Source organism: Calonectris borealis, chromosome 3, assembly GCF_964195595.1.
Source record: "Calonectris borealis chromosome 3, bCalBor7.hap1.2, whole genome shotgun sequence".
In the NCBI taxonomy this organism is placed as follows: Eukaryota; Metazoa; Chordata; class Aves; order Procellariiformes; family Procellariidae; genus Calonectris; species Calonectris borealis.
The window spans coordinates 116,011,807-116,039,028 of NC_134314.1; the positions used below are offsets into that span (position 1 = coordinate 116,011,807).

Genomic DNA, 27,222 nt, shown 5'->3' on the forward strand with positions numbered 1-27,222 from the left:
GGGAGACACTGAGCAGAGTAGCAGAGAATTTTTAAGAAAAATCAGCAGGCACCTGACTGACACAAAGTAATTTTAAATAAACCACAGCAGGAATGAGGAGGGCCTTTTATTAACAAGGGTTAGCCAGACTTTTCAAATGCATTTGAGCACACTAACGTGTTTTGGTGCTGTCTCATAAGACAGAACAAATCAATGCACTAAGAGATAAATGAGGGCTCTAAAGGCTCCTGACTGGATTAATAATCTCAGGAATAATCACATAATGATTCTTGCATTGTGTGTTGCCATAAACTAGAAACAAAGCATTAAGAAACACAAACTTACTGAATTGCAAGAAATTCTCTTTCTAAGGAACAAAGGTCTTCCAATCACTGCTGCTCTAAAATAACATAGATAGGAAATGTTTTAAAACCTGCGATTTGCCTGCTAGCTTTCCCTAATATTTTTTAAAACTTGGACCTACATTATAATTCATGTTCTAAAACAGGAGAACAGTTGTGGAAAAAAAAAAAACAAAACAGCTTTCTGAACAATTTTTCATCTGGTTTGAGAAATTCAAGTGTCACAATTCTCCTTCTGGAAAAAAAAAATTCTGGGAAGCAGTTCAAATAAACATGCCTACACCACTAGATAATTAATTAAGTTAATTTTAAAGGCAGAGGAAAACACAGTTTAAATTTATCATATATCATCTTTCACAATACTGTTACAAAAAATACTTATTAAACTGATATATCAGCTTCATACTGATATAGTAAACTGATATATCAGTTTAATACATCATCATTATCCAATGGCTTGCTTTTAATAAAAAATAGTGCATGGAAAATGCTTCGTGCTTTTAGTTTATACTGCTTGTTTTATCCCTTTCTTAACATACAAAATCAGACAAAAGTACCTAAACCCAGCATTTTTGCAAATAGTGAATATTAACACCCAGGACAGTTCCTAAAATAGGGTGGGTGGAACCAACAGTTGTCCTAAAGACAACTGCTTTAATCAGCAGACATCACTGTTGTTTTTCAAGATAGCCCTGTATCAAGCCTTGAACCCGAGACAGAATAATCTCATTGGAGCTGCTGCACTCTTCTGGGCCGTATGGTGGGTCAATAGTTAATAACCCTGCCACGCATAGCGTTCTTCCCAATTCACCTTGCTCTGTTACAGGGATGTGGTTTCTTTCTAGCCAAGTCTTCAAGTCGTTCTTCCTCTTTTCGAGTTCCTCTGGGCTGTAGGCTTTGCTTTCTTCAGGTGCAAATATGCAAGAAAGCCGTTGCTTCATTTCATCATCCCCTTCTTTCAGTATTTTGACCTCCTGGACAGCATGGCCCAAGACAACTGATATGGACACTTTTTCATTCTCCAGGAATACTGCAAGGACAATACTGCCATGGAAAGAAGGATGTTATGAGTCACTGTACTTAACTGAAGACTGAGAAACACAGGCCAAGGTTCTCGGAGATGAGTGCTCATCAGCGTAACCCAGGTATTTAGGCAATACCGAGTACCCACCATTTTTCTTGAAAAGCATGCTGCTATACCCTTAAAATACTGAAAATGTGGGGCTTTGCGGGTAACTTCTGGCCTTGAATGTGAAACTACTCCAGATACTATCAAGCAGAACGTTACTTTAAAAAAGCAAAATGTACATTAAAATCAGGGTTGGGAATCTAAATATTTTTGTGCAGCATTCCCAACCTTGCTAAAGAACCTTAAGTCTTCCAACATTTAAAAACAGTGATACCTTCATACATTCAGCACTTTGAATGCTGAAGGCAATGGTGGCAGCTAACATCATCAGAATCTTTTAATGACAAATTATTAATATTTAATTATTGAACATTACTAAAAGAACATCTTTTTTTTAAAATGAGTGTTGTTAGTTTCTTAACTGAAAACTGTAGCTTGAGTATTACAATGGGAACACACCACAGCAGGTTCAGGCTCATGTTGTGCAGCCTGCTCTTTTCCCAAGGGCACTTACATCCCAGAAGTCCTAAAATACAGGTAGGAAGGTACCTTCTCATATTTCTAGGATCTCTTCCCCATATATCAACAAAGAGGATCAGAAACCATTTTCTTCCTCTTGTGGGAAGAAAAATTCCAGAATTTGATGTCAGCACTTTGCTAATCTACTGTTGCCACCATTAGTGGAAGTAATGACTTTTTGGGAAAAGATCAATGAAATATGCCTTGATTTTAGCCTGGGCCATCCCCAGAATCACTTACAGCTGCATGCAGCTTTCCTACCAAAATGATAAGCAACTCCAAGAGAAGATTAGAGTATTGGAGCTACTCCAGAGTTGAAGCAACAACCAATTCTTCTGAAACACATCAGAAGCTGGATGTTTTATTTTCTAGCCTTCATCTTGTGCTGATATGGGACAAGCTCACAACCAAAAAGGTATGAAGAAGCTCTGGCAGCAAGGAGCCAAATTTCTGCCTATTCCCTGGTGCATTCTGCCATTCAAACCCTGTTTTCAAGTTACTCACTTGACATACTAGAGACCTGTGGTAGCACTTTCTGTCCAATGCCCTTGCTGATTTTCCCTGCTTCCTCTCCAAAGCAGCCACTACACCCTCATGGGTGTCCGGCTGGAGGGGAAAGCAGGGCATGATGTGAGAACTCTGGACAGAGGATAAGGATTTTAACACCTAAAGCATTAAAAACATTCCTGCATTCCTGCTCTCTTTGTGAAGCAGAGCTTGGTATATTATTAAAAGTGGTCCTGAACACGTGGATATCATTTAAAGTACTAACCTCAGGTCCACAATAAAGTCAGCATGAATCCAGATATTATCTGTTCCCCAAACTTACCAGTCCAATGAGATTAAAATGGATTTAGGTGAACTGGCCTCATCAACTACGATAGTGCTTTCTCTTAGGCCTTGCCAATTAAAAAAACAGGACACAGCCCCAAAACGCGGTTTTTGCTCCAGATAAGTTTGCTTCAGTCTTGGGATCTTCTCTCTTCCTGAGAAACTTGTTCTCTCTTAGCTTTAGAGAAACAAAAGCTTTGGTACTTACCTGGCAGAAACTGGATCAACTGTTAAGACCCATCCTTCATATTCATGTTTCTCAATTGCAGCAACTTTCACCATTTTGTTCACATACGTTTCCCAGTCTAGAGGGCTTTTCCTCTGCCAGTCACTCATATTTCCTACATCCAGAACCTAGAAAATAACCAGAACAATTAGAAGAAGCAATGAATCCTTTTGCTTTGCCCTTCACGTCAGAACTGAGTTTGCCTCCATGTAAAGATCTTCCATTCATCTTAAGCACAATTTACTTTTTTTAAAAGCGTTCACACAAGTGATTTGCATATTGCTGCAGTTCTGTAATTTCCCCCCCTCTTCACTTGTTTTTAAAGGCACACAGCAAAGCCTCAAAAATCACTGTTCTGCTAACTTAACACTTTCCCATTGCATTAAACATTCCATTTATTGCTCTGCCCTCTTACAAAACCTTCGGGATCCCTGTCCCTTGAGGGCTGAAGTTTACCGCCTTTGCTCTGTATACTGGCACATCCTCTGTGTCCAAGCCCTTCCACTGCCTGTGGACGAGCATTATCCACCCGGGTCCCGGCTCTATCCTCATCCCCTACGGTAGGGCGAGCAGCAAGCGCTATTCCACTCTTTTCCCCGTACTGGGAACTACTGGTAATGACAGGAAAGCCACCCCGTCTCAGCTTGGGGCCACATGAGCATTTGCCTCCACCCCAGTATCGCTCCGCGAAGGGCTGGAGGGAGATGGGGGCAGCGCAGTGCAGGGAAGACAAAGGGCTGGAGGAAGCTCCCTCCTTAGTTCCCTCCAGGCTCCCTGGCGCTGCCATCCCCTTCAATGCCTGCCTGCTCCCAGCTGAAGCAGCAGGCGGCGGGACGGGCAGCGAGCTGGACCCGGCAGGGAGGGCCGCCCGGCTCCCCCCGCTGCAGCAGCCAGGCTCCTCGGGGGCAGGAGAGGGGAGCACCCCGGGTCCCTCTGGCCCTGCACCCGCATCCACACTCACCAACTCGGTAGCTGCCGGACGCTCGGTTCCCGGCCCTGCCGAGGGCGCCTGGGCCCGGGCCCAGGCCCGGGCCGCTGTACTCCCTGGCGGGACCGCCGCTTCCTGCTGCGACTGAACGGCTCCTCCGCGACTGCGTAGGGATTTCTTAAGCGCGAAATTGGAAGCTTCTGAGGCAGGGAAATCCTGAGATCTGGAGTGTTTTATAAATATGGGTGTGCATATAGATTATATATAGGTTTATATCTATGAAGCCAGATTGCAAAACAAGGAGGCGGGGCACGTGGCACTCAAATCCACATGGTGTACTGCATTCTGCCTCACTGAAGTAGGGTTTGCGGATGCTCCTGCCAGATTGCTAACTTCAGTATGCAAAATCATGGCTCAAGCCTCTTCAAGCAATCTTTGCGCATAAATAGGTAGAGATGCATGCTGTGTGTATCTGTTCTATAAAAATAAGATATTTTTGCTCCCTGGTTTTGAGTTGTCTTTACAAGCTTTCCTTTGCAGCTGTGAAGGTGAGAAACTTGATTTCTGCACACACACCCCCGCCAAAAGCTGCTATTTTAAGACTACTAATGAAAAGCTTCCTATGGATGAAGCAAACAAGCAGCCATCATTTCAGTAATTTAAGTGAAAGCAAGCATGCAATGATTTTGCAAGCATAACAGAAAAAATATCAATGTATAAAATGAGAGAGTCGTCTTTTGCAGGCTTAAGGAGGTAATTTCCTTTTTTTTGTGAAGTTTCAATTCATCTTCCACAGTCCTATGGGGATTATTTATGAATGGCTTATACCACTGGATTCAGCTACTCAGGCGCTGGTGGCCTTCGCTCCGGAGGCGGCTTCCCATCGCGGTCCCGTTCGCTCATCACAGGGTCCCGCCGCTGCCGGAAGCTCCCCTCGGTAGCGCAGCGGTTACCGGGCGACTCCCGAGGCCGCGAGAGGAGCAGGAGCCCACCCCCCGCCGCCGCCCGCGCCGGCCCTGACGCTGCCCCTCTCAACCCCCCGCAGGCGCCATCGGCCGCACCTCGCCGTCGCTGTGGCAACCGGCGCCCCGCTGCCCGCCCTGCCCCCTGGCGCGCGCCACGGCCCCGCGCGCATGCGCGCCGCCTCACGCCGCAGCCGCGCGCTGCCTGGGGGAGGAGGGAGAGGAGGGCAGGGGGCAGGCGCGGGCGGCGGCGCGTGCGCGCGGAGAGGCGGTTGGCGGAGCCGTTAGGATGTCGCGTTACGGCCGCTATGGAGGCGGTGAGTTCCCGGGGCGTCGCGAGTGGCAGGCGGCTTCGCGGAGGGGAGGGAGGTTTGCGGAAGGGGTGAGTACCGCGGGGAGCGAAGCGGCGGTCGGTCGGTGAGCGGGAAGGAAGGAGAGGCGGCCGTTGCTGCCGTTGTCGCCGCCGCCATTTTGCGTCAGCGGCGGTGGGGGAGGGGGTGCGCCCGCGCGTGCCGCTGCTCGTGGTGAAGGCGGGAGCGGGCCGCGCAAACAAGATGGCGGCGCCCGAGGGGGGCGGGGCGGGGCGGGGGCGCCGCTTACCGTGCGCCGCGTGACCCGGCTCTTTCCCCGGCGCTGACACCGGCTTCGCTCTCAGCAGAGACCAAGGTGTACGTGGGGAACCTGGGCACGGGCGCGGGCAAAGGCGAGCTGGAAAGAGCCTTCAGCTACTACGGGCCCCTGAGAACCGTGTGGATCGCGAGGAACCCGCCGGGGTTTGCCTTCGTGGAGTTTGAAGACCCGAGGGATGCTGAAGATGCTGTCCGTGGACTTGATGGGAAGTACGTGTGCATTTCAAATGTTTGCAGGAGCTACAGCCGGTTTTAATACCAGAGAGAGAATCAGGGTTTTCTTTCTGGTTCTCCTTCCTGTAGTTGTGCCGTAAACAGTAACGATTAACTTAGAGCCATCATGGACTTGTTACAGGGTGATATGTGGCTCGAGGGTTAGAGTGGAAGTGTCAACAGGGATGCCTCGTCGCTCCCGTTACGACAGGCCTCCTGCACGGCGCCCCTTTGACCCTAATGACAGATGCTATGAGTGTGGTGAGAAAGGCCACTATGCTTATGATTGTCACCGCTATAGTCGCCGAAGGCGGAGCAGGTACGTGTGGGGCCAGAGTGGCTGGGTTGCTTCGCCAGTTCACTTTTGTGTAGCTCTTGTTAGCAAAGAACAGAATGTTACACCAGTTTTCTTTAAATTTTAACGCTAGAATAAATGTATAGGTGTATATTACAATTTGTTGCTATTTCTATCAAATGTTAATATCTTAATAATCAACCTGGTCAAAACCTTTCAGGTTTCTTCGTTTGAGTCAGTCGCCTTGATTCAGAATGTCACGAGCCTTAAGATTTCATGCTGAGGCGCCTTGCAAATCCGACACTTAAGATCCTCCTAGACCTTGAGGTGATCAGCATAAGAGGCCAGATCCCCTCGAGCCATCTACACGTAGCTTCACCTTATTCTTTAAGGGCAGAAAATTTGAGACGGTGATCGCCGTAACAGTAAATTTGGCTTTCAATTGGGGGCCCCCCTCCGGTTTAGAAAGAGGAACACCAGATTGACCACATTCCCACCTAGAAAAATCTTCTTGCGTCAATCAAGCCTCACCCTGGCTCATTGGGCTGTCAGTTTGATCGTCGTTAGATTGAAGAGAACACCTAGATGCAGCGATCGGCTATAGATACTTCTAGATCGTCTAGATCTGCTAGACCTTGGGCCAAAGAGGGTCGACCTGCAAACTTGCAAGGTTTATTTTAAATACGCATTACAGTGTTTTCTATTCTAATGTAATTCTGCAATGTAATTCAGCTTTTAACATTTTTCTAGGTAGTAAAATGCTCAAGACAAGTAGGCCCAGAGATTTTTCCAACTGACAGATGCTAGTTCTTTAGTTGTCTGAAATCAGTTTTGACTTCAGCAGGGCCTCACGTGCACTGATTGCTGCAGCTGTTTCCTGATACCTTTTTTCTCTAACCTAAAACCAGGTCCCGGTCTAGATCCCGTTCAAGGTCCCGAGGAAGAAGGTATTCTCGGTCACGCAGTCGGAGTCGTGGTAGGAGGTGTGCTTAAGTTTGTCTCTTATCTTATTTGCTTCTTTTGCTTTGAAAAAACTACACTTGTACAACTCTTTAATTGACTTCTTTGCAGGTCCAGATCAGCTTCCTATCGTAGGTCCCGGTCCGTTTCTCCTCGTAGGTCTAGATCTGTGTCTCCTCGCCGGTCCCGATCAGGTTCCTTGAAGAGATCAAGGTAATTAGTAGTAATTTTAATAGGTTGTGTGTTTTGGTTTTGTTGTTGGTTTTTGTTTTAGTTAGGGGATTCAAAAAGGTATTGGATAGCAGAGTTCAAAAGGTGTTGACCTCTAGAAATCAGACTTTAGCATGCTTTAGAAAGTTTCTGATAATCCTAGTTGAATTTACAGGCATGGTAATACAGGTATTTTTGAGAACAGCTGCATATACCATGATGAGTTTTGATGTCTAAAGCATTTAATAGTCATGTAGGTTTTATGTTCAACGTGTAGACATTAATCTAAGTAGTGCTGTAATTGTCATCACTTCTGGTTGAGTTGGCTTCTTTGATTTTGTTTTAATTTATCTTAATTTTTTATTTCAGGTCTAGATCAAGATCCAGATCTAGATCCAGATCTGTTACATGGCCCCGAAGCAGGTAAGATGTTTTCCGTGACTGTGGATACTTAGTAAAAGTTGCTCAAAAGTCTGGTTAGGCTTTCTAACAGCTGTTAACATTTTCAGAAAAAGCTATGTTTTCTCTCCACTCACTTAGGGGTCTGTAGTTTTAAAAAGCAATGCAGAAGATTGTTCTTTCTCTTTTTATTGTTTTACATATAACTGATATCCAGATCCCGATAGTCATCACAAGTACTGTTTTGATCAGATTGCATTAACAGCTATCATAGCAAACAAATTTGGAATTAATCTGAAAAGTTTTTTTCTTTTTCTTTGTGTAGAACACATGAGATTGTGGATTCTTCCCATTATTTGTCAGAGAAATCAGGATGCCCTTCTAGTAGTGTGTTAAAGCACTAATGCATATAGCCAGGCAAGTCATGAAGGGCTTGCTAGTGCCGTGAGCATTAGAGCTGTTTCCAGCTCTGTTGAATAACAACGTGTCAGTCTACAGGAGCTGAATTAAATTTGAGATAAACACCTGTCAGAATTATTTTCTACCAACAAATGTGTCACAAGAGTAACGATCAAATTTCAAAGGAACACAGGATGTCATTCGTTCTCTGAAGTTGTAGTTTAATCCTTCCATAGTAAGTGAATGCAGCTTGTGCTTTGTGCAACCTTGTCCAGGCAGCATGGCTGACATAGATTGGTTGGATGTCCTCGGCAAGCTGTCATAGGAGAACATGAGTAAATTGAAGTTCTGCTCTGAAGGAGATGGTACTGCTCTTGCCCCAGCCCGTTCCCGGGCCTGCTGTTCTGGTTTGATGGCTGCTCTGTGAAATAAATAACATAATAGTCAACCATGAAAAAACACAAAAAAATAAAGGGACGCTTTAGCTGAAGGGAGTAAGTGGAAAAGCCTACAGCTGAAGATGGGAGATTCAGTGTTGAAAGCTAGTGGCGGCATTTTCTGAGAGTCTCCTAGCAATGACGGGAGTTTTTAGGGAATGGAGAGAAGACCAGAAGATGGCTTAGTTAAGAGCAGAAACTCACACGAACAGTCCAGAAGCTAGTAAAAAGAGAATTCCCTGAGGCAGTAGAGCAATGCCTTTCACTGACCAAGTACGCTTTCTCTAGCTTGTTGCTAAAATATGTTCAATTTTAATACCAGTTGTTCCAATGTGATTTAACCATGGCTCATCACTGTTCACTGTTAGTGATGAGCAGAAAACAGCTACAGTCAATAGGCTCTCAAAGAGAAAAACATCTTGATTTTACAACTGTTGTTTTCTTTTTTTAGTACCAGGATGGTTTTCTGCAATGTAAAGGTTGCTTTTAGTGAAATTTCTAGACTCTTTTATGTGACACCTTTCATTTTAAGTAGAGATTAAGTGACTGAGGCAGAGGAAATTACAGACATACAAGTACAGAGAAGTGGGAAAATATTGGTGCTTAACTCTAATGAAGTCACTGTTAAACTTCCATGAGGCAATTGAAAAATAGTTTCTTTACAGAAGAATCAAAGGAATGCATAGCACCCAGAGACAGGCTCTTGATTCATAGACAGACTGAATAAGTATTACATGATGTTTTCTGGTTTGACAGCGTCAAAGTGTACATCTGGAAGTTGTAGTGGAAAGCCTTGGATGTGGAAAGTAGAACACTTCGTCTGGGAACCTAAAAATTTCCGTTATTCTTTTAGGCAGTATTAGTGTTCTTATGGTGCACCAGTCTTATCTCAAAGACCGACATTTTTGACAGTCTTTTCACAAGGGTTAAGTTCAGACAGATTTAAAAAAATATTTTGAGCAAGTGCATATGTAGGATAAAGTGCACTGAGGAGAAGATGTTTGTAGGAGCATGCTGCCTGCAGCCAGTTTCAACTGTAGTGGTAGATGTCACTCAAGCCTAAAAACTTGCAAGTTTAGAGCATGGCTTTTTATTAGCTTTGTGAAAATACTGGTCAGGATTTGGGTTGTTCATGTATTCCTGCCACCTGCATCAGCAAACACCAATCATCAGCCAGGGACCAAAGTACAGAGCAACACGTGCAGTATCCATTTAAAAAGCTTTCTTCTGAAACTTAGCAGGAAAAGCCCTGGAAACTTGCAGGATTCTGTCTGTTCAACATGACAGTTCTTACACATTTAGTGTGAATCTTGCTGTCTCAAATGTGGGAACATGCATGCTACCAGTTTCCCTGCTGAGCTGTGTTTTTTTCATCTTGTAGGTCTAGGTCTCATGGCAGATCAAAATCTGGCTCGCCGGCTAAGAGGTAAGCATACAGAGATAAAGCCTGCAGTATCTGGAATTCAGTATTAGGTTTGCATGACTAACAGAGCCTGGTCCTTTAAAAAAAAATCCCCCAAACATGGGTGCCCAGCTAATCGGTTTGCGGTATGACGGAGATTATAAAATTTCCTCTGCAGCTATTTGGAATATGTTCCTTACCCATCTCTTTGTTTTCATTAACTCTTTGTAGTTTCCAACGTAGCACTGATTTTTTTGTGGCTTTGTGCTTAGTTCTGTTAAGCTTTTCTATCCATGAGATAAAGGACTTCAGCTTTATTAATGCTATTGGTAGAACAGCAGGAATCTGTGAGGATGTTTCTTTTCTCCAAGTCTCACCTCAGTACTACCCCTTGTTTTCCTGTTTTCTCTACTGAAGGCAGTTGCTTAAATTTAATCTCCTTGCTAAATGAATTGAGAATCCCTGTCAGAGTAAAAGTTGATTTGAAAATTTTGCCATTTTAAAGAGCTTCTGGCTAGATTCCCATAATAATTCCATTGCTGTCTAAGATGTTTATTTTTTTGAATATAAACTTCCATTTGACCTGTAAGCTGCATTGATGATATTCTATTTTGACAGTCGGTCAAAGTCCCGATCACCATCTCCAAAGAGAAGGTATGTTGATCTCCCTACTAATAACGTAGGCTCCGTAGAGCTGGCATTTTAGTATCTGCAGTGATCTCTGCTGAGGAGTTTGACTGCTGCTTGTAGGAAAATACTGGAAAGGTATTTTGCCGAGATCTCTTCAACAGAAATAATCTTGTGATTGTGGTTTTATATATGGTAATATGTATGTGGTAATAATTCCTTGGGATACTGGTTACGTAGCAGTCTTACGTCTTGCCTTTGTCTGCTCCTGTGTTCATTTCAGTTCACTAACAGTTTTATTGCACAGAGACTTTCTACTGGTGAGCTTAAAGCACAGAATAAATATGGGAATCAGCTTTGAGTCTCATGAAAGGCTACAGTGAGATTGGGGAAGATAGCGTGGAGTAACCTGGCATAGCAGTCAGGAATGGAAGATCGAGCCTGTTATTTTTACTGCTGTTACTCAGATTATCTTTTTTCCCAATAAGTTGGTAAATAATTATCTCTCTGTGTTTATGCATATATGTGTAGTGACAGAATCAGCAGCATTATTTTCCTTAGTTTGAATTCTTTAATAGTTCATTTTTACAACTTTAGTGTTCAGGATTTGCAGGGAGGGGATATATCCTAGTAAGAACAGCTGTAGACCTGCCATGATGTGTCCCTTGCCTTGGTGATCTTTCTGCCCTGCAAGTTGGTTGTTTTTTTGGTTTTTGGGGTTTTTTTTTTACATATTTATAGAACTTCCACACTTAGGTTTGTTTCATTTAAAAATGTGGCTGTGTGTAGTCTAACCTCACAAACAATCACAAGGGACTTCAATAAATGCTCATAAATGCTGAGTGATCACCATAATAGGTTTTGACAAACTGCTGTATCAGAACAGTGAAGAAGTATCCTGCCTCCATGAAGGTCACTATTAGTAGTACCCTTTGGATGACTTTACAATGATCACATTTAAATTGTATTATAAAAATAACAGTAGAGAAATGCGAAAATGTGAAAGTAAAAAAAAAAATAAAATAAATGTGTTATCTGTAACATTAAATCATCAACCCATTAACTTTGTCAATAGTGATTGGTTATTTTATTAAAAAAGGGTGCTTAAAGGGTGCTGGAGTAGTCTAGGTATCCTGTTGCTTTTTCCTGTATTTGTGAATCCCAAATGACTACTGAAATGTTAACTGTGGGTTCTTTTCCTTTCAGTCGTTCACCGTCAGGAAGCCCTCAAAGAAGTGCAAGTCCTGAAAGAATGGATTAAAGTTATGAAGCTAATCTTTTAGGAAGAAAGTTATTTTGCTTACATTATTATAAGGGATTTTGTGGTGTCTTTGTAAATGTAAGAATGTAGATAGAAGAGTATATCAACTAAAATTTGGCATGATCTGGGTCTTCTGAGTTAGTCACACCAATAGACTAGCACAGGTCTCTTTTTATTGTATGAATTAACTTCCTGTGATATGAAAATGTGGGACTTTTTTATTGGCACATTGAAATAAAATGTGTATTTTTAACTAAAATTTCTCTGTAGTAACCCTGCTGCTTCTGTTAACATTTGGGTAATTTTAGCTGTGTGTCATGTAATGTGGATGAAAAATGTCTAAAATGGGAATGACTAATATCAGTGTCTTCTCCAACTAGTCACTTTTCACATTTATTGTTGAATGGTCTTTGGTGAAAGGATCAGTTTCTGCTTGCTTTGAAATGGAATTTAAAATCCATCTCTGTCTGCAGATGGCTGAAAATTTGCATATGCCCTTTTTCTTCCTTTTTGATATTTAGCGGGCATTCATTTTTTTCCCTGATCTAATTATTCTGCAAAGCTTACTCTCTGGTGCTTGACTAGTTGTGATACCAGATGCCCAAAAATTTAAGGATGAGCTTTTATTCAAAACACTGACATCTTGTAAACGAATAACATCTGCAGAAACCTCTAAACATAATAGAAATCATTAATAACTTGACGATTGCTACTTTCGCTTCTTGCATTTTTTAGTTCATTAGGCTATTAATATAAAGAAAACTTCTTAAAATGTCCCAAGCCATGTTTTCCTTTTTTGAGGGAAGATGTAAGGTCTTCTGACCTACTTTCTGAAGGACCTTAGGAAAATGTGTTTGAGAGGCAAAAGAAAGCTGTTACTAGTCTTTCTGCAGCTCACTCAAACTTTCCTCCTTAAAGTGAAAGATTTTCGCAGCTGACCTCAGGAATTCTAACCAGCTTCACAGAAATTGGTATGGTTTTAAAGTAGTCCAGATCCTGGAGACGATTTTGTTGAATTAAGCTAATTTCTTACAGCAAATACACACCTGCAGGATTAATTATTTGTGTATAGGTATGTCAAACGGTGTTTGTCCTCATTCTGTAGTCAAGAATTGCATGATAAGGCACTTTGTTGACACAGATCACAGCAAAAGACTGGAAACAGTATCAGACTGAACAAACAAACTGGTAGGCGGAGGGGAAAAAAGCAAACGTTTTTTTACTGCGGTGGGCTATCTAGCAGAAATAAAGGCCAGTTTCGGCAGTAAACAAGGCCGAAATGGAAAGTGAGGCCTATTTGGGCTGCTTATGAAATCTGTCACGGCAGTTGGCTTCTAATATGTAAACCACAGCAGAGCATCTGAAATGAAAAAAAAAATTACAAGGTTAACTTCCGTCACACCTTGGGTAACCCACGATTTTCAAAAAACAGGTTTCCTGTTAACAATGACTTTATGGAGCTTTTTCAGTGTATGAGTAAAGAGTCCAGATGTTGAACATACTGTCATGCTGCAGCATCGTCTGGCCTTTATGCCTAGTCTTAACTGCTGTGGTGCTTCGTGTCTGCCTGGACACTCCCATGGCGCTCAGCGATGGGGATTAGCATTTCATCTACTGGGTGCAATGATCGATATTCTGGCAATATCCATTAAATTCCACCATTGCCGCAGTGGGAGAGTGAGGAGTGACACAAATGCTGCCCTGCAGTGATTTAGGAGAAATGCCCAAAGCCTGTGACTTGTGTTTGGAACATTTATTGGTTGTGCATTGCCTGCCTGGTTTCTAGCGTACCTGGCAAGAGGCACACATATGCTGCTGCTCTGGAATTTGATCAGCTTTTTTCTCTTCTGTATTCTTACGGCAAACCTACTCCACAATAAACCTGCAGACTAACACGACAGCTGTGCTGGTACCTGTTTGTCAGTACCCAGAGACAGTATGGAAGACGAGCAGAGGAGCCTGGGTTTCTGTAGGGGACCGGGGTTCTTCTAAACCCAGCCCTCCTGAGCAAGGAGGCAGGGCTGTGCCGGCGGGGGCGGCCCTGCCTGCGGCTGTGGCCACTACCAAGGGCAGCCAGCACTTCTGAGGTGCAGAGGGAGCAGTGGCAAATCTGGCGTCCACACTTCTGTGCAGCTGAGGCAACCAAAACTGAAGGTGGGCTGTGCTGCCTCCCTCAGCTCCAGTCGTCATCCTTGGAGCAGGCTGCGCAGCTCCAGCTCTCGCCTGAGTTTGGTAGGATTTCACCAAAAATTCCAATCAGTGTTTGAGACCTCTTGGAAAAGATGCCCGGGCAGGGGTGTGTTTGTGTGACCACTGCTGCTGTGACCCTTGGCCCTGTGCCTCTGGGTGGGGTGTGCACACCCTGTGCAGCCTGGCTGGGGCTGGGGGGCAAGGGGATGCGTACCCGAGGTCTCTAGTGCGGTAGGCAAACCCCACTCTCATAGGGGTGATGGTGCTTCTGCCCCTGGTTTGCAACCTAGTGTGTCCTGAGCTTGGATCAGCTGGCCTTTATTTTCCAAATGATACCAGTCCTTACACAGTATGAACTGCAGCCACATAATGTGTGATCACTGTGCACGTCTCTGCACTCGGGGCATTGCAGGAGAGTAGCGGGGTGTTTGTTTTGGGGGTCAGGGGGCAGAACTGACCGTGATGGGTCTGTCGCATTTGCGAGCCCAATGACCAGGCACTTCCACTGGGGACAAGATCATTCCCACTGCTCTGCAGCCAAGGAAGCATGCTGGCGTGCTGCGGGCCCTGGCCACAATCTGCCAGTGGGAGCCGGGGCTTGTGCTGCCCCTTCAGCAGCAGCATGGCAAGAAAAGGTGGGAGTCAGGCTGCGGTGCCTGGTATGGGGTGCCTGGCCCGAGGGCTGGCTACCCCCGTGTCCCTGGGGAGAGGGGTGCCAGCTCCCTAATATAATGGCACTGCCATCCCCCGGCTTGTGCCCATTTTTTATGAAACCTCAGAAACATGGAGGTTTTCATCTGACAGGCTCCTGTTACATGGTTTTGGGGATGATATATATTTCATGTGGAAACACAACATTAAGATGATGGTTTTTCCTCCTGCAGTTGTATATTCAAGACTATAGATGGATGCACCCGCTTCACTTCAGCAGCCAAGGCGTAGCGCAGAAGATGCTCTTGTGCAGCTATTGCTGCTGACTTCGAAATAGGAGTTAAGCCAGAGAAGCCAGGGCAGCCAGCTGGGATAATCCCAGCACACCATCCTCCACAAAGCTATTCTGCGTGACCACTGCATACCCGTGCCATCGCAATGCTGCTGTCAGACTGGGCGGCTCTGGCCGTGAGGGCTGCCCTGTTTCCTGGCATGGGAGGGGCAGGGCACCCTTTGATGACCTGACACCAAGCTGTGGGGCAGGTCAGTGGCAGGGAGAGAGCAGCAGCCAGCGCAGCTCAGAGCACTTTGCTGGGAATAGCTGATGTTGTAATGAACAACCACAACTTTATCAGCCTTCCCACATGCTCCACATAAATATTGCTAGATACTCTCCTGCTGTAGTTTTGAGCGGTGACATGCCATGTCCCTAAACATGTTCAATATCTTGTTCAATATCTCTATCAATGATCTGGACGAGGGGATCGAGTGCTCCCTCAGTCAGTTTGCAGACGACACCAAGCTGGGCGGGAGTGTTGATCTGCTGGAGGGTAGGAAGGCTCTGCAGAGGGACCTGGACAGGCTGGATCGATGGGCCGAGGCCAACTGTATGAGGTTTAACAAGGCCAAGTGCCGGCTCCTGCACTTGGGCCACAACAACCCCAGGCAACGCTACAGGCTTGGGGAAGAGTGGCTGGAAAGCTGCTCAGAGGAAAAGGACCTGGGGGTGCTGATTGACAGCCGGCTGAACATGAGCCGGCAGTGTGCCCAGGTGGCCAAGAAGGCCAACGGCATCCTGGCCTGTATCAGAAATAGTGTGGCCAGCAGGAGCAGGGAGGTGATCATGCCTCTGTACTCAGCACTGGTGAGGCCGCCCCCTGAATATTGTGTTCAGTTTTGGGCCCTCCTTACAAGAAGGACACTGAGGTGCTGGAGCGTGTCCAGAGAAGGGCAACGAAGCTGGTGAAGGGTCTAGAGAACAAGTCTTCTGAGGAGCGGCTGAGGGAACTGGGGTTGTTTAGTCTGGAGAAGAGGAGGCTGAGAGGAGACCTCATCGCGCTCTACAGTTACCTGAAAGGAGGTTGTAGCGAGGTGGGGGTTGGTCTCTTCTGCCAAGTAACAAGCGATAGGACAAGAGGAAATGGCCTCAAGTTGCGCCAAGGGAGGTTTAGATTGGACATTAGGAAAAATTTCTTTACTGAAAGAGTGGTCAGGCCTTGGAACAGGCTGCCCAGGGAAGTGGTGGAGTCACCATCCCTGGAAGTATTTAAAAGACGTGTAGATGAGGCGCTTAGGGACATGGTGTAGCGGGTATGGTGGTGTTGAGTTGACGGTTGGACTCAATGATCTTAGAGATCTTTTCCAACCTTAATGATTCTATGATTCTAAACAAGGTGTTTTCAGTGCATTTTTATTGTGAAACAAAACCTAATGCCCAGGGTGAGGCTGGAAAGAACACGACAGCTTTGCACAGACCACATAGCGGCAAAGATGGTGACAGGAGTTAAAGCCAGCAGAAACCACGGGTGAAAACCAAAGGAGGAAAAAAGTTCCCAAATGGGATGCATCTCCCAGGGTAGTTTGAAAGTGCCGTTCGGCGCCTGGCAGGATGTCTGGCTAACGTGCTAGAGGCACTTACCCCTCTTGGTGGTAGGAGTCAGCATCCCCTTTCCTTAAGCGGCCAACTTGAACACGAGCCATGTGGTGTGGTTGTATTCCTCGCCCGGCTGGAGTAGGGCATTGGGGAAGTGGGGCTGGGGAGAGGCAGCAGCACATCAGCGATTGTCAGCGCACACCACCGGACCAGAAAGGGTCATGAGGGCATGGCCGCATCCCCTCGGCCTTCCTGGGGTGGTGTCCCACAGCTCCCCCCAGGTATTTCCAGCAGCAGTGTTTATCTGCCCATTACTTGCCTGCTGGCTGAGTGGCCGAGTCCTCCCCCTGGTTGAATTCAGACCCTGTGGGGAGGACATGGCAAGGCCCCGGTGGGGTCTTCTGCTCTAGACCCTGTGCCCTTGGAAAGCTGGGCTGCACAGGGCTGGTCCCTATTGCGCTGGCTGCCCCCTGCCTAATGCCACAGGATGCTGTGACCTGTGCCTGCCTCAGTTCTGGTGTCTACAAAGAGTCCCCTTGCCAAATGGACTCCATTCATATATTTAACGCTCCAGAGACGTGGGTGGTGGCAGTGGTATGGTCCCCTGCTGCAGGACCCGAGCAGCTCCCAGGGGTGGGGGCACGGCTCACCTTGTTGACGGCATCAGGCCAGTTCTGGGTTTCCAGGCAGAAAGCCGAGTGCTTGAGGTACGCGACAGCGCCTTTGCCCTTCAGGGAGCCGTCCAGGTTGTTCCCGGTGTAAAACTGGATGCCAGGCTGGGTGGTGTGAACCTCCATGGCCCTGCCAGTGGGCGGGTGGCGAGCCCTGGGGAGATGCTGGTGGAGGATGCCAAAGAACTGGCCAATTGGGTGCCCCGCCTCTGCTGGGGTCCCAGCCTACCTGGCCACAAGGCGTCGAGCCTGCGCCTGCTGCAGGCAGAAGTTATGGTCGAAGCCATCCAGGCGAAACTTCTGCAAGTGCTTCCCCAGCTCCACGGGCTGCCGGAGATCGAAGCTGGTGCCCTGCACGGCGGCCACCTCCCCTGGGCAAGGAGAACAACAGTGTCAGCCGCTCACCCACACACCAGCAAACACCCGTGGCACTGGCTCCTGCGCAGGGTTGAGATCCCTTGCTTTGGTGAGCAGAGGGTTTTAAGCCGTTTGCGATCCTTGTCTCTGAAGCGTGGTGCCCTGCTTCAAGCAAGCTTGCCTTGTGGCCACTGTGACTCGGGTTGGGACATCACCACCTTGTCCCCCAGCAGAGCTGGCAGCCCCCGGGGACATTGCTGTGCTTAGCTGGGACAAAGCAAAACCAAGGAGCCAGAAAACAAGAGGGGGAGCTTGTATATGTAACTATACAAGCTAATTAATATAAAACCAAAACTTATTAGCTATTGATATTTATAAATGCATAAGATTTATATACATATGCTATCTCTCTCTCTAAATAAATAAATGAATCTTCCCAGATCTCTCAACAAACATCCGTGAGATGGCCACGAAGGTGGCCCACCTGCCGGGATGCTGAATATGGGCTATATACTGGGACCAGTCCCCTCCTCCTCAGCGCATTGTTTCAGGAAAAAAAGGTTTAAGACCATAAAACCAGCATTTTCTCTCAAGTCTTTTTTCAAGGCCTGTTGTGGGGATGTAGCATCCTGTGGTATAGCTCTTGCAGTGAGAACAACCCTAAGACATACTAAACACAGTGCAAAACTCAGCCATCCCAACCCAAAGGCAAGGGGTTTGGCATGGGGGAAGTGAGAAAGGAAGGGCAGGGGAGGGGATTTTTCTCTAAAGTCCCATTTTCCTACCCCTCTTTAAAGGGAGAGGTTTCCAAGGGTCAGCAGGCAGCTGCCAGTGTCGGGGATGGCAGTGTGCGGGCATCCCAGCCCCACTGCCAGCCTCATGTGCTGTGCTCTGCTCACTGCAGTCACACGCCCAGCTTGGCTGTGGCTCTGCATCGGTTCTGCTCTGCAAACCTTGAGATACATCAGTCTCCACCTGACAAACAGCACATTTCTGTGGCTTCTGATCCTATCTAAAAGGAGCGCATCTACTGAATTCAGCTGTGGGGTGGAAAAACACCTTGAAAACAAAACCAAAACATTTTGATTTAGGCACTTATGTAAAATACAGCAGCCATTGCTCGCAAGGGCTCTGTCTTTAATAGTTGCACAAATCTCGTCTTCACCCCAGGGCTAAGACTATACACAGTTTTATCAGCTTCAAACGCTACCTTTACCCAAAACACCAAGAGAGAACTGCAAAAAGCAGAGGCAGCAAGCCAGCCGCAATTAAGATGTGAAACAGCTCTATGGTGAAAGTGGGGAGACACAGGGCAGTGAGTTTGGTATGGCCTTAAGCTCTTCCCCGGCTTGAGCCCAGGCATGACACACCAAGCTGAGCAAAAGCTGCCTGGACTGGGAGACAAACTCCTCCAGGTGCAAGCCGATGCATGCACGCACAGGGTTTGGGTTCATGAACACAGACATAACTCTGGTTTTAGCAGATACTTGAGCTAAATAGTTTTCTTGCTTTCTTTTTTCTGCTTTTTAAAGCCTCTCTTCCTCTCCCTCCTGAAGTCAGAAGGTGCACTTAGCAAAGCAGCCCTGCAAGAGCGTGAGGGGAACAAGCTCTGCCATTTCCAGCAGAGCCTACGCTTACCAGAAACCGCTCCGCAGACTCATGCAGCCCTCTGGCACACAACCCGCCCCACACCCAGTTTCTCTTCCGTTGATGCTAGCTGCACTGAGGAGCACAGCCTTCCCAGCATTTATGCCTCAGACCAGCTGCTTGGTGCTCCCACCACTACTCTGTCCTCCAGAGACCTCTGGCATGGCATGGCACCCTTGCCTGCCATGGCTCAGCATCTGCACTCTGACAAGCTCCATTCCTCTAAGCCAGCTGGCCTGGATGAAAAGCCATCATTTAGGAGCAAATCTAGAAGTCCACTTTTTTGATTATTTTAATCTATTTCATGTTTTTCAAAAATTAAGCCAAAAAATCAGCTTTTTTTTTTTTTTAAATAATGCTTTTCATTCTTAAAAACAATAAAACTTGGTATCAGATTCATTTTGCAATTAGATCAAGTCCTACTGCAACTCAGCAGAGTCACTTACGCTAAATGAAAAGTGGGTGTTGGAGCAGTGCGGTGGGAGGGTTGAAGTCACGCCACCCAAAGCAAGCTGCCCCCTTGTCAGCAGTGGGACCATTGCCGAGTTCAAGTGTTCGGTGCTGGCTCTCCTGCAGGTATGGGGAATGTGTTCCCTGTCCCAGCTTGTTCAGATTATTTAACTTAGCGGCTTGACTGTTTATGGGGAGGAACAGAGTGGAAGTGGTGGGGAAATAAAAAAGAAAACTAGAAAGCCCCGTTTTCTCCTTTTTACCCCCTGAATCAAGACCAGGTGCAAAAGGCTGCCAGCTCGCTTCTCCGTGCTGAGGCTGGAGACAGCAGCATTACCACCTTTGTTTAATTACCCTGCTTAGCATGCAAAACATGCTGTTTTCCTTAACTGGCTTTCTTCTTTTAGCCATGCAGGACATTAAAGACAAGAAAGAAAAGTGCTGGTTTTGTGTCTTCAGCCTCCCCGCCAGTAATGCCAGCTCTTGCAGGGAAGGACAATGCTGGGCTCCTGAGCACCAGAGATCGCAGCAGCTCTAGAGCTCAGCGCTGGGCCTGGGAGCTGCCCTCCAGATCAGGAAGTCTGACTATGTCCTGGCGTGCCATCGCATTAATCGACAGCAGCCCTGTGCCTAGAGCAGGCTGCTTGCATCTCTCACATTTTACTGAGGCTTAAGAAACGAATTCTCCTGCTTTCTGTGGACTTTGAGCATGGGCTGATCTTATGGAAGTAAGACCTTGACGTCATGTGGAAAATCCCAGTAGAGAAGTATGATAAAGCCGAACTGTTGGAGGAAGAAAAGCAGGCAAACCCTGCGAGGCTGCACCTCGAATATTGTGTTCAGTTTTGGGCCCCTCACCTCAGGACATTGAGGTGCTGGAGCGTGTCCAGAGAAGAGCAACGAAGCTGGTGAAGGGTCTAGAGAACAAGTCTTATGAGGAGCGGCTGAGGGAACTGGGACTGTTTAGTCTGGAGAAGAGGAGGCTGAGGGGAGACCTCATCGCGCTCTACAGCTACCTGAAAGGAGGTTGTAGCGAGGTGGGGGTTGGTCTCTTCTGCCAAGTAACTAGCGATAGGATGAGAGGAAATGGCCTCAAGTTGCGCCAAGGGAGGTTTAGATTGGACATTAGGAAAAGTTTCTTTACTGAAAGAGTGGTCAGGCCTTGGAACAGGCTGCCCAGGGAAGTGGTGGAGTCACCATCCCTGGAAGTATTTAAAAGACGTGTAGATGAGGCGCTTAGGAACGTGGTTTAGTGGGCATGGTGGTGTTGAGTTGATGGTTGGACTCGATGATCTTAGAGGTCTTTTCCAACCTTAATGATTCTATGATTCTATGACCCAAGTTGCAGCCTTCACATCCCACTTGCCTCTGGCCCCATATCCTGCTGCTCCTGCCTGCACCCCCTGGACACACTCTGGTCCACCCCCTCTCCAGGTCCGGGGCTGGTGATGGACCCTGTTACCAGCACCTGGCTCTGCCCACTCTGCTCAGTGCTGTGGGACTGTGCCCATGGGTGAGGATCCTGCTGTGCCTGTGGCCCCCTGGGTCCTGGTGTGTTCCCCCATGCCAGGCAGTGCTGTTCCCCGATACCCACAAACACTCATCTGTAAAACCGCCTCCACCATGTGCCGCGGGTGTTGCACCACTCACCAGTAGGGATCTTGGTGTCGTCCACAGGCAGGTAGGAATCTGCTTCAATAGAAATCTCGTGGTCATAGATATCCCGTGAGCCCTGCAGGAGGATGGGAAATACTGGGACTCCTGCTGCGGCCCTTCCACCATTCGAGCAGCCCTAAGCACACTCGGAAAGTGACTGCCCACGGTGGTGCTACAGCTGATCTGCAGTGCCTGAGGGACCTCCTGGCCATCATCCCAACTTGACCCTGGGCACAGGACAAAGGTACCAGCACAGGCAAAAACCGTCATGGGACCTAGGAGCTGTACATCCTTCAGGGCCGAGACTATCAGTCTGAACTTGTACCTCACCAAGCACTACCACCCTGCAGATTGACTAGCCAAAACACGCTGGTTGCTGAGCACACAGCAGCGGGCAAAAGGGGAAGGAAACAAGCGTAGGGAAGCGCAACTCATCCTCCTGGCTCATCTCCTGCAGCGCAGGGGGTTGCACTCCTCTTTCCTCTCCTGCAGCCTTGGGGATGCTGGCAGAGAACCTGCTAGGCTGGAAGGGGAGCAGGATCAAAGCTGAGCCTGCACTTCACTGTCTAATCTGAACAGCAATTTCATGCCCAAAGGTCTCCCATTCCTCTGGAAACACGCCTGAGTTGCATGCTGTAGGTGTTGATATTACTGTACCACTACGACAAAAAGAGGGTAAACTAACAACTGCACAGCCATTATTAGGGCAGTAGTCTGAACAGACCTCCTGCACGGAGGGGCTGGGATGTCTCTCACTAACATTTTTAAGGGTCTTTGTCTCACATCCATGTGTGACTGCACTGTCTCATCCTCTTGCTCTGCCCAGCAATATTTTATTTCCCAGATCCACTTCCTCCAAGCCCAGTTATAAACAGGGTGAGTGTCCTGGTTCCAGCTGGGACAGAGTTAACTTTCTTCCCAGTAGCTTGGGGGATGTGCTGTGTTTTGGGTTTGGTATGAAAGGAGCGTTGATGGCCCATTGATGCTTTGGTTGTTGCTGGGCAGTGCTTGCACCGGCGCGGGGTGGGGGAGAGCACAGCCGGAGTGGTGGACCCAGCTGGCCAATGGGGTCGCCCCCATTCATGACACGCGGGTCGGCGGTCGGTGAGCAGTTGCATTGTGCATCGCCTGCTTTGTATATAACAGAATATTGTTGTTGTTATCATTGCTATTATTACTGTTCTACTTAATTTTATTTCAATTATTAAACTGTTTTTATCTCAACCCGGGAGCTTTCCTACTTGTGCCCTCCCGATTCTCTCTCTCATCCCACCGGAGGGGGTGAGTGAGCAAGCGGCCTGTGTGGGGTTTATTTGCTGGCTGGGGTTAAACCACGACAGTGAGACTAAAACGCAGCTGCAATACAGTGCCCGTCTACTTGGCAGGACCCTGGACTGGTGTGTGGGAGCCCTCTGCACCCTGCTACTGCCCCGCTCTGCAACCTTGGCAGCCTCACATCCCCTTTCCATGATGTTACTCCTCCCCATTTTGACCTGGGTATTTCGGTGCTGCACTGACTCTGGCTGGCACTACAGGCCCTGATCTCAGTTGCACCATCCACACAAGGGTTCAGTACGCTGTCTCAGAAGCGCCAACAGAAGAAAGCTAAGGAATGCCAGTCCATCACTAGGGCATGCCTGTTATGCACCTCCTCTAATCTTCCCCCACCAGGAGAGACTGAAACTCCCCAGTTACACACAAAAGGAGAGTTAATATTCATGATAGGATGTCTCTATTCACGATGCACTGGGATAACGCGTCCTCAGTTGAGATCTATGTGATTCAGTCCTGTCCCAGCTCGCAGGCTGCATGCAGCCCAGGATGCATAGAGATAACCCTCATCGCTGTGTCCCCAGAAGCATGCTGTGTCCCCAGACCAGCATGTTGGTCCCAATACTCCCGTCGGAAGACCATGGATCATCCCATGAGTTCCCAGGCTTTCTTCCCCTGCACAGTGTCCCTCCACGGGCTTCATCTCCCTATGCTTACCTGCCCTGCGAGGTTAAAGTATGCGTGGTTTGTCAGGTTAATGGGTGTCGTCTTGCTGGTCTGGGCTCTATAGTTGATGGCCAGCTCCCCGCCGCTGAGCGTGTAGGTCACCCAGACTTTCAGGTCACCGGGGTAGCCTTCCTCACCATCGGGGCTGAGTCGGAAGAAACAGACGCCGTTCAGGAGGACCTGGGGGCTCCAGAGAACCTGCAAGGAGCATGCTATTGGTGGAACAGTCATGGGAAACATGGTGCCCTTCTCTCCTGCCCCAGGCTGGGGCTGAACCCAGGGACAAAAGGTACTCAAGGAATGATGCACTGAAAAAAAGGTTTTTTCAATCATCTTTCCTGCTCTTACTCCTAGAAGAAAAAAAAAAAAGGCCAAATAATCTTTTTCTCTCTATGAAGGGCTAAAAAACAATATCCCCTTGTTCAAAAAGAAAAAGGGAAGTGGGAGAAAACACAAGCACCAGCCTGCTCTTGGTCAGCCACGGCCAGCAGCAGGGAACAAGTTTTCCAATGAGCAGCCAAACAAATGAGGCAGTTTGTTCTGATGGGGGTCTGTCCTAGCCTGCGTTACTTCATGCCTAAGAAGGTTCACGCATTTGATTTTTGCCCTGCAGCTGGACTTATTCCCCCTCCCATGGATCTCCTGGTGTGCAATGTCGCCTCAACAAGGTGCCACCCTTTGCTCAGCTAACTCGGGGCTGGCTTCTAGGACAATGTAAATGCACACCAGGAGCTCCTGTTTAGGGGCTGGGGTTGGGTTAAATAGTACCAGATACATCCACACATCAGTGCTAATCCAGAGAACTGGGACCTCTCTGTTTCTTGCCCCTGTCAGAGACCAGGGCTCTAATAGGAGCCGAACCTGCTGGCGAGCGAAGCAAGCCAGCACACTGTAAATTCAGCTGCCCAGACAGCCTGTTTGACCCTGGCCGTGGACCTGATACTAAGCAGATGTCTCAGCTCCTTGCAGGACGGATGTGTGACAAGAGGCGAGGTGCCCAGTCTCTGGAGCTTTGCATCTACCTAAGGAATAGTTACTGTCTAATCAGGGGACAAATCTAGGGGCAGGGGACAGATCTAGGGGCAGGGGACAGATAATGCTTTTGAGATGACCCCTTTCATGTGCTGTGCAGAGATCACAAACTTGGGGCACTTGTCAAAGGCCAACATTTTCACCAAACACGGGAACTGAGGGTGCCAAATGTGATAACCAGGCTGCAGGGCAGGTCCTCCTGCACTGAGTGCAATTTGACTGCAGCTCCCACTGCTGTGGGATGCTGTGGTTTTATATATGAGTTTCTATTTGAGTTATTTGAAGAAAAAGCTATTAAAGGCCAGTAATCATACAGATATCAGTATTTTTTAAAGCTAATTGGGTTATTTTCTGAAGTCCCCCAGTCCCTCAGCAGCGTGGTCAGATATTGCTGCCACGCAAAAGTGGCTGCAAGCTTCCTTGTCATCAGACCACACGCTAACCACAGCACCGAGGTCTGCAAGATCAGGAAAAACTGACAAGATGGCCAAGATATTCACATCCAAGAGCCAGCATGTCTTGTTTTTGTTAGGGCTGACCACAGGTCTCTGCACAGTGACCATTACCTGGCTGGAGTGGGTCCTGAGCAGGTGCCCGAGCATGCCCACAGGCTGGAGGACACAAAGCCCTGGCTGGGAGGTGTCACTGCCTTGTCCCCACCAAGTTGGCGTGCCTTCAGCAAGCAAGGGGAAGAGGCAAGAGGTGTATAAAGAAACTTTAAACCAAATTGTACTCTTTGGGGGTACAACAGCCAAGTCACCCCAGTACTCCCTTTTTTCTAAGGCTGCTGAGGACCGTTTGATCCTGATATGATGCCAATTTGCACTGTGCTGTCCATAAGTGAGCTTTTTTCCAGACGCTGACTTTTGCTCCATCAGCCTGGATGTCCTTTCACGAAACAAAACATTAACCCAGGAAAGCAGCTGCACCAGCACATTCACATGTGTTCCTTTGGGGAAATGGTGGATCAGCTACTTGCTGGTTACAAATGCATTTGATCAGACAAAGCCCGAGGCTTCAGGAAAGCAGAGACTTCTGAGCCTGCTACGCAATCAGCAGGGTTATCAACAAGGCTTTCAAGAGAGGAGATGCTTTGATGCTCTTACTACCTGTAAGTAGCTGGTATCTGAACTTCAACAGCAGCTCTTGAGAGAAGATAGGAAGGGTTGAGTGCCCTAAGGCCAGGGAAAGGTTATTTTATCTCAGGAGATCACAGGAAAGGGCTGAGGAGGGGACACAGAGATACTGGGGCATTTTGCAGGCCTGATCTGCTGTGAGTCAGAGTGAGAGCCCGGGGTATGCTGTCACTGGGATGAAAGTGGCACCGAAGAGGGTAATGCAATAACTGCACTGAACCTGCAGCACCCCCCTGCTCTCCCCGTACTTGGGAGTGCTGTCAAAAGCAAGCAGCAATGATGTTCCGTTTCTGCAAACCCAGGATCTTCTGACTCTGGGAGGAGCTGTGGGCAGGTAACAGCCTTGAAACTGCAGGCACAAATGAGTCTGCGTGGATCACTGTTCCCCAGGAAAGTTTCTTTGGGCACTGGGACAACTACAGTACCCGCTCTGAGGCGGTGCAGCTGGCGCCTTGGGAGCCTCCATTGTGCATGAGGCTGGATCCTCACCGCCATGTTCTAATCCAGGCTCTGCGGGAGCAGCAGCTCGCCCCAGGACAACCCTGTCAGAATTGGGCTTATGAGGCCTCAGGGCTGCAGTAAGGCAGAGGAAGCACAGCAACCCTCTGCATGGCATCCAAGGATGACATAAGTGAGCCCTGCTAAGCCACCTGGGCAAAGACAAGCTGACCTAGCAGCTCACAGGGTCTCACTTCTCCCCGTTCCTGCACTCACAGCATTTTCTGGGAGCTGATTCAAATCAATAACCACTAGAAAACCCTACAGGGTCAGGAGTGAAGACATCATATCCTCTTGCCACAACCCCACAAACCCGCCAGCCTGATTTTCACCTTGTCAAATCCCCTGGCTCCTCCATGTAGGCTGTTGGGCCCGTTGTTGAGGAACAGCTGATACTCCTTCCCGTCCACGGTGAACCTCCCCTTCGCAATCCTGTTGGCAACACGCCCCACAACGGCGCCGAAGAAAGGGTGCTTCCTCATGTAACCTGGCCAGAAAAACAGCACATGGTTAAACGCAAGGATTGGGACAGGATGGGTGGTCTCCAGGTGTGCTTACGGACTCAGAGGTGTCTCTCTCTGCTTCCGCACAGTACTAAATAGGTGACTGCAGTCCCAGTGTTTCACAGGACACACAGCTTGCTAGTCATACACATCTTTGATTAAAACAGCCTGATGGGATCTTGTATTCTTTGCAGATTTGCAGAAAAGGCCTCTGTCACTGCCAGTCAAAGCATGACGCAGCCGTCCCGTTAGAGGGGCACACTGCAACCTGGAGCCACCAGTGTCCCCATTCTCCATCCACCACTGAACCCAGGACAGGCAGCAGGAGTTGTATTTGTTCAGCCCATGATTTGGAGGGGACCCTTAGAAGCCAAATCATGCAGTGTGGCAATAAACCAGAAAACGCTGGTTAAATTGCCTGAATTTATTTTTTAAGTTTTTTTTCTAAAAGAAACAGATTTAAACCCACCTTCCAAAGTGTCAAAGCCTAGGACAACATCTGAAAACTCCCCATCCCTGCCTTTCGTCTCCAGAGCGGCGATTATGCACCCTAAGGACAGGATCTCCACTTTCACGCTGTCCGACTCTAAGATGAACTTTTCCACCACTCCTCCTCCTTCCTCCTGGGGCACCTGCCCGAACACCTCTCTCTTCACTTCTGTCATTGCTCCCCAAATCCTGGCCCCTGGCACCGCCGGCAGGAGCTGTGGCCCCGCCAGGGAAGGACGCTCAGGAGGAAGCAACGGTGGCCCGGAGTAGAGCAGCTCTGGAGGGCCGTCACAACCGTCACAT

General features: G+C 47.8%; 3 protein-coding genes across 6 annotated transcripts; 1 reads left to right on the top strand and 2 right to left on the bottom strand.

Annotated features, from left to right (window-relative positions):
* Positions 1 to 93: 93 nt before the first annotated feature.
* On the bottom strand, positions 94 to 5,505 carry GEMIN6 (gem nuclear organelle associated protein 6). The gene is made up of 4 exons (XM_075147519.1): positions 5,327 to 5,505; positions 4,008 to 4,197; positions 3,029 to 3,174; positions 94 to 1,385 (listed from the first exon to the last, which is right to left on the bottom strand). The coding sequence occupies exons 1-4, from the start codon at positions 5,404 to 5,406 to the stop codon at positions 1,010 to 1,012; spliced, it is 792 nt and encodes a 263-aa protein (XP_075003620.1). The 5' UTR covers positions 5,407 to 5,505; the 3' UTR covers positions 94 to 1,009.
* Positions 5,100 to 12,027, top strand: SRSF7 (serine and arginine rich splicing factor 7). Of its 3 annotated transcripts, none has more exons than XM_075147520.1 (9): positions 5,100 to 5,253; positions 5,595 to 5,775; positions 5,921 to 6,097; positions 6,982 to 7,056; positions 7,145 to 7,246; positions 7,613 to 7,666; positions 9,860 to 9,904; positions 10,499 to 10,534; positions 11,714 to 12,027. In XM_075147520.1, exons 1-9 carry the CDS (start codon positions 5,226 to 5,228, stop codon positions 11,766 to 11,768), a joined length of 753 nt encoding a protein of 250 aa, XP_075003621.1. In that variant the 5' UTR covers positions 5,100 to 5,225; the 3' UTR covers positions 11,769 to 12,027. The 3 variants fall into 3 exon arrangements, 2 of the variants coding, with proteins under 2 accessions (XP_075003621.1, XP_075003622.1); XM_075147521.1 differs by having other exon boundaries at positions 5,134 to 5,253; positions 5,592 to 5,775; XR_012673205.1 differs by having other exon boundaries at positions 5,143 to 5,253; positions 5,592 to 5,775; positions 10,499 to 10,645.
* On the bottom strand, positions 8,242 to 27,222 carry GALM (galactose mutarotase). Of its 2 annotated transcripts, none has more exons than XM_075147517.1 (8): positions 26,900 to 27,222; positions 26,260 to 26,414; positions 23,253 to 23,459; positions 21,258 to 21,339; positions 17,383 to 17,524; positions 17,133 to 17,307; positions 16,528 to 16,642; positions 8,242 to 8,462 (listed from the first exon to the last, which is right to left on the bottom strand). In XM_075147517.1, the coding sequence occupies exons 1-7, from the start codon at positions 27,093 to 27,095 to the stop codon at positions 16,562 to 16,564; spliced, it is 1,038 nt and encodes a 345-aa protein (XP_075003618.1). In that variant the 5' UTR covers positions 27,096 to 27,222; the 3' UTR covers positions 8,242 to 8,462; positions 16,528 to 16,561. The 2 variants fall into 2 exon arrangements, with proteins under 2 accessions (XP_075003618.1, XP_075003619.1); XM_075147518.1 differs by lacking the exon at positions 8,242 to 8,462 and adding an exon at positions 12,381 to 13,128 and having other exon boundaries at positions 26,900 to 27,186.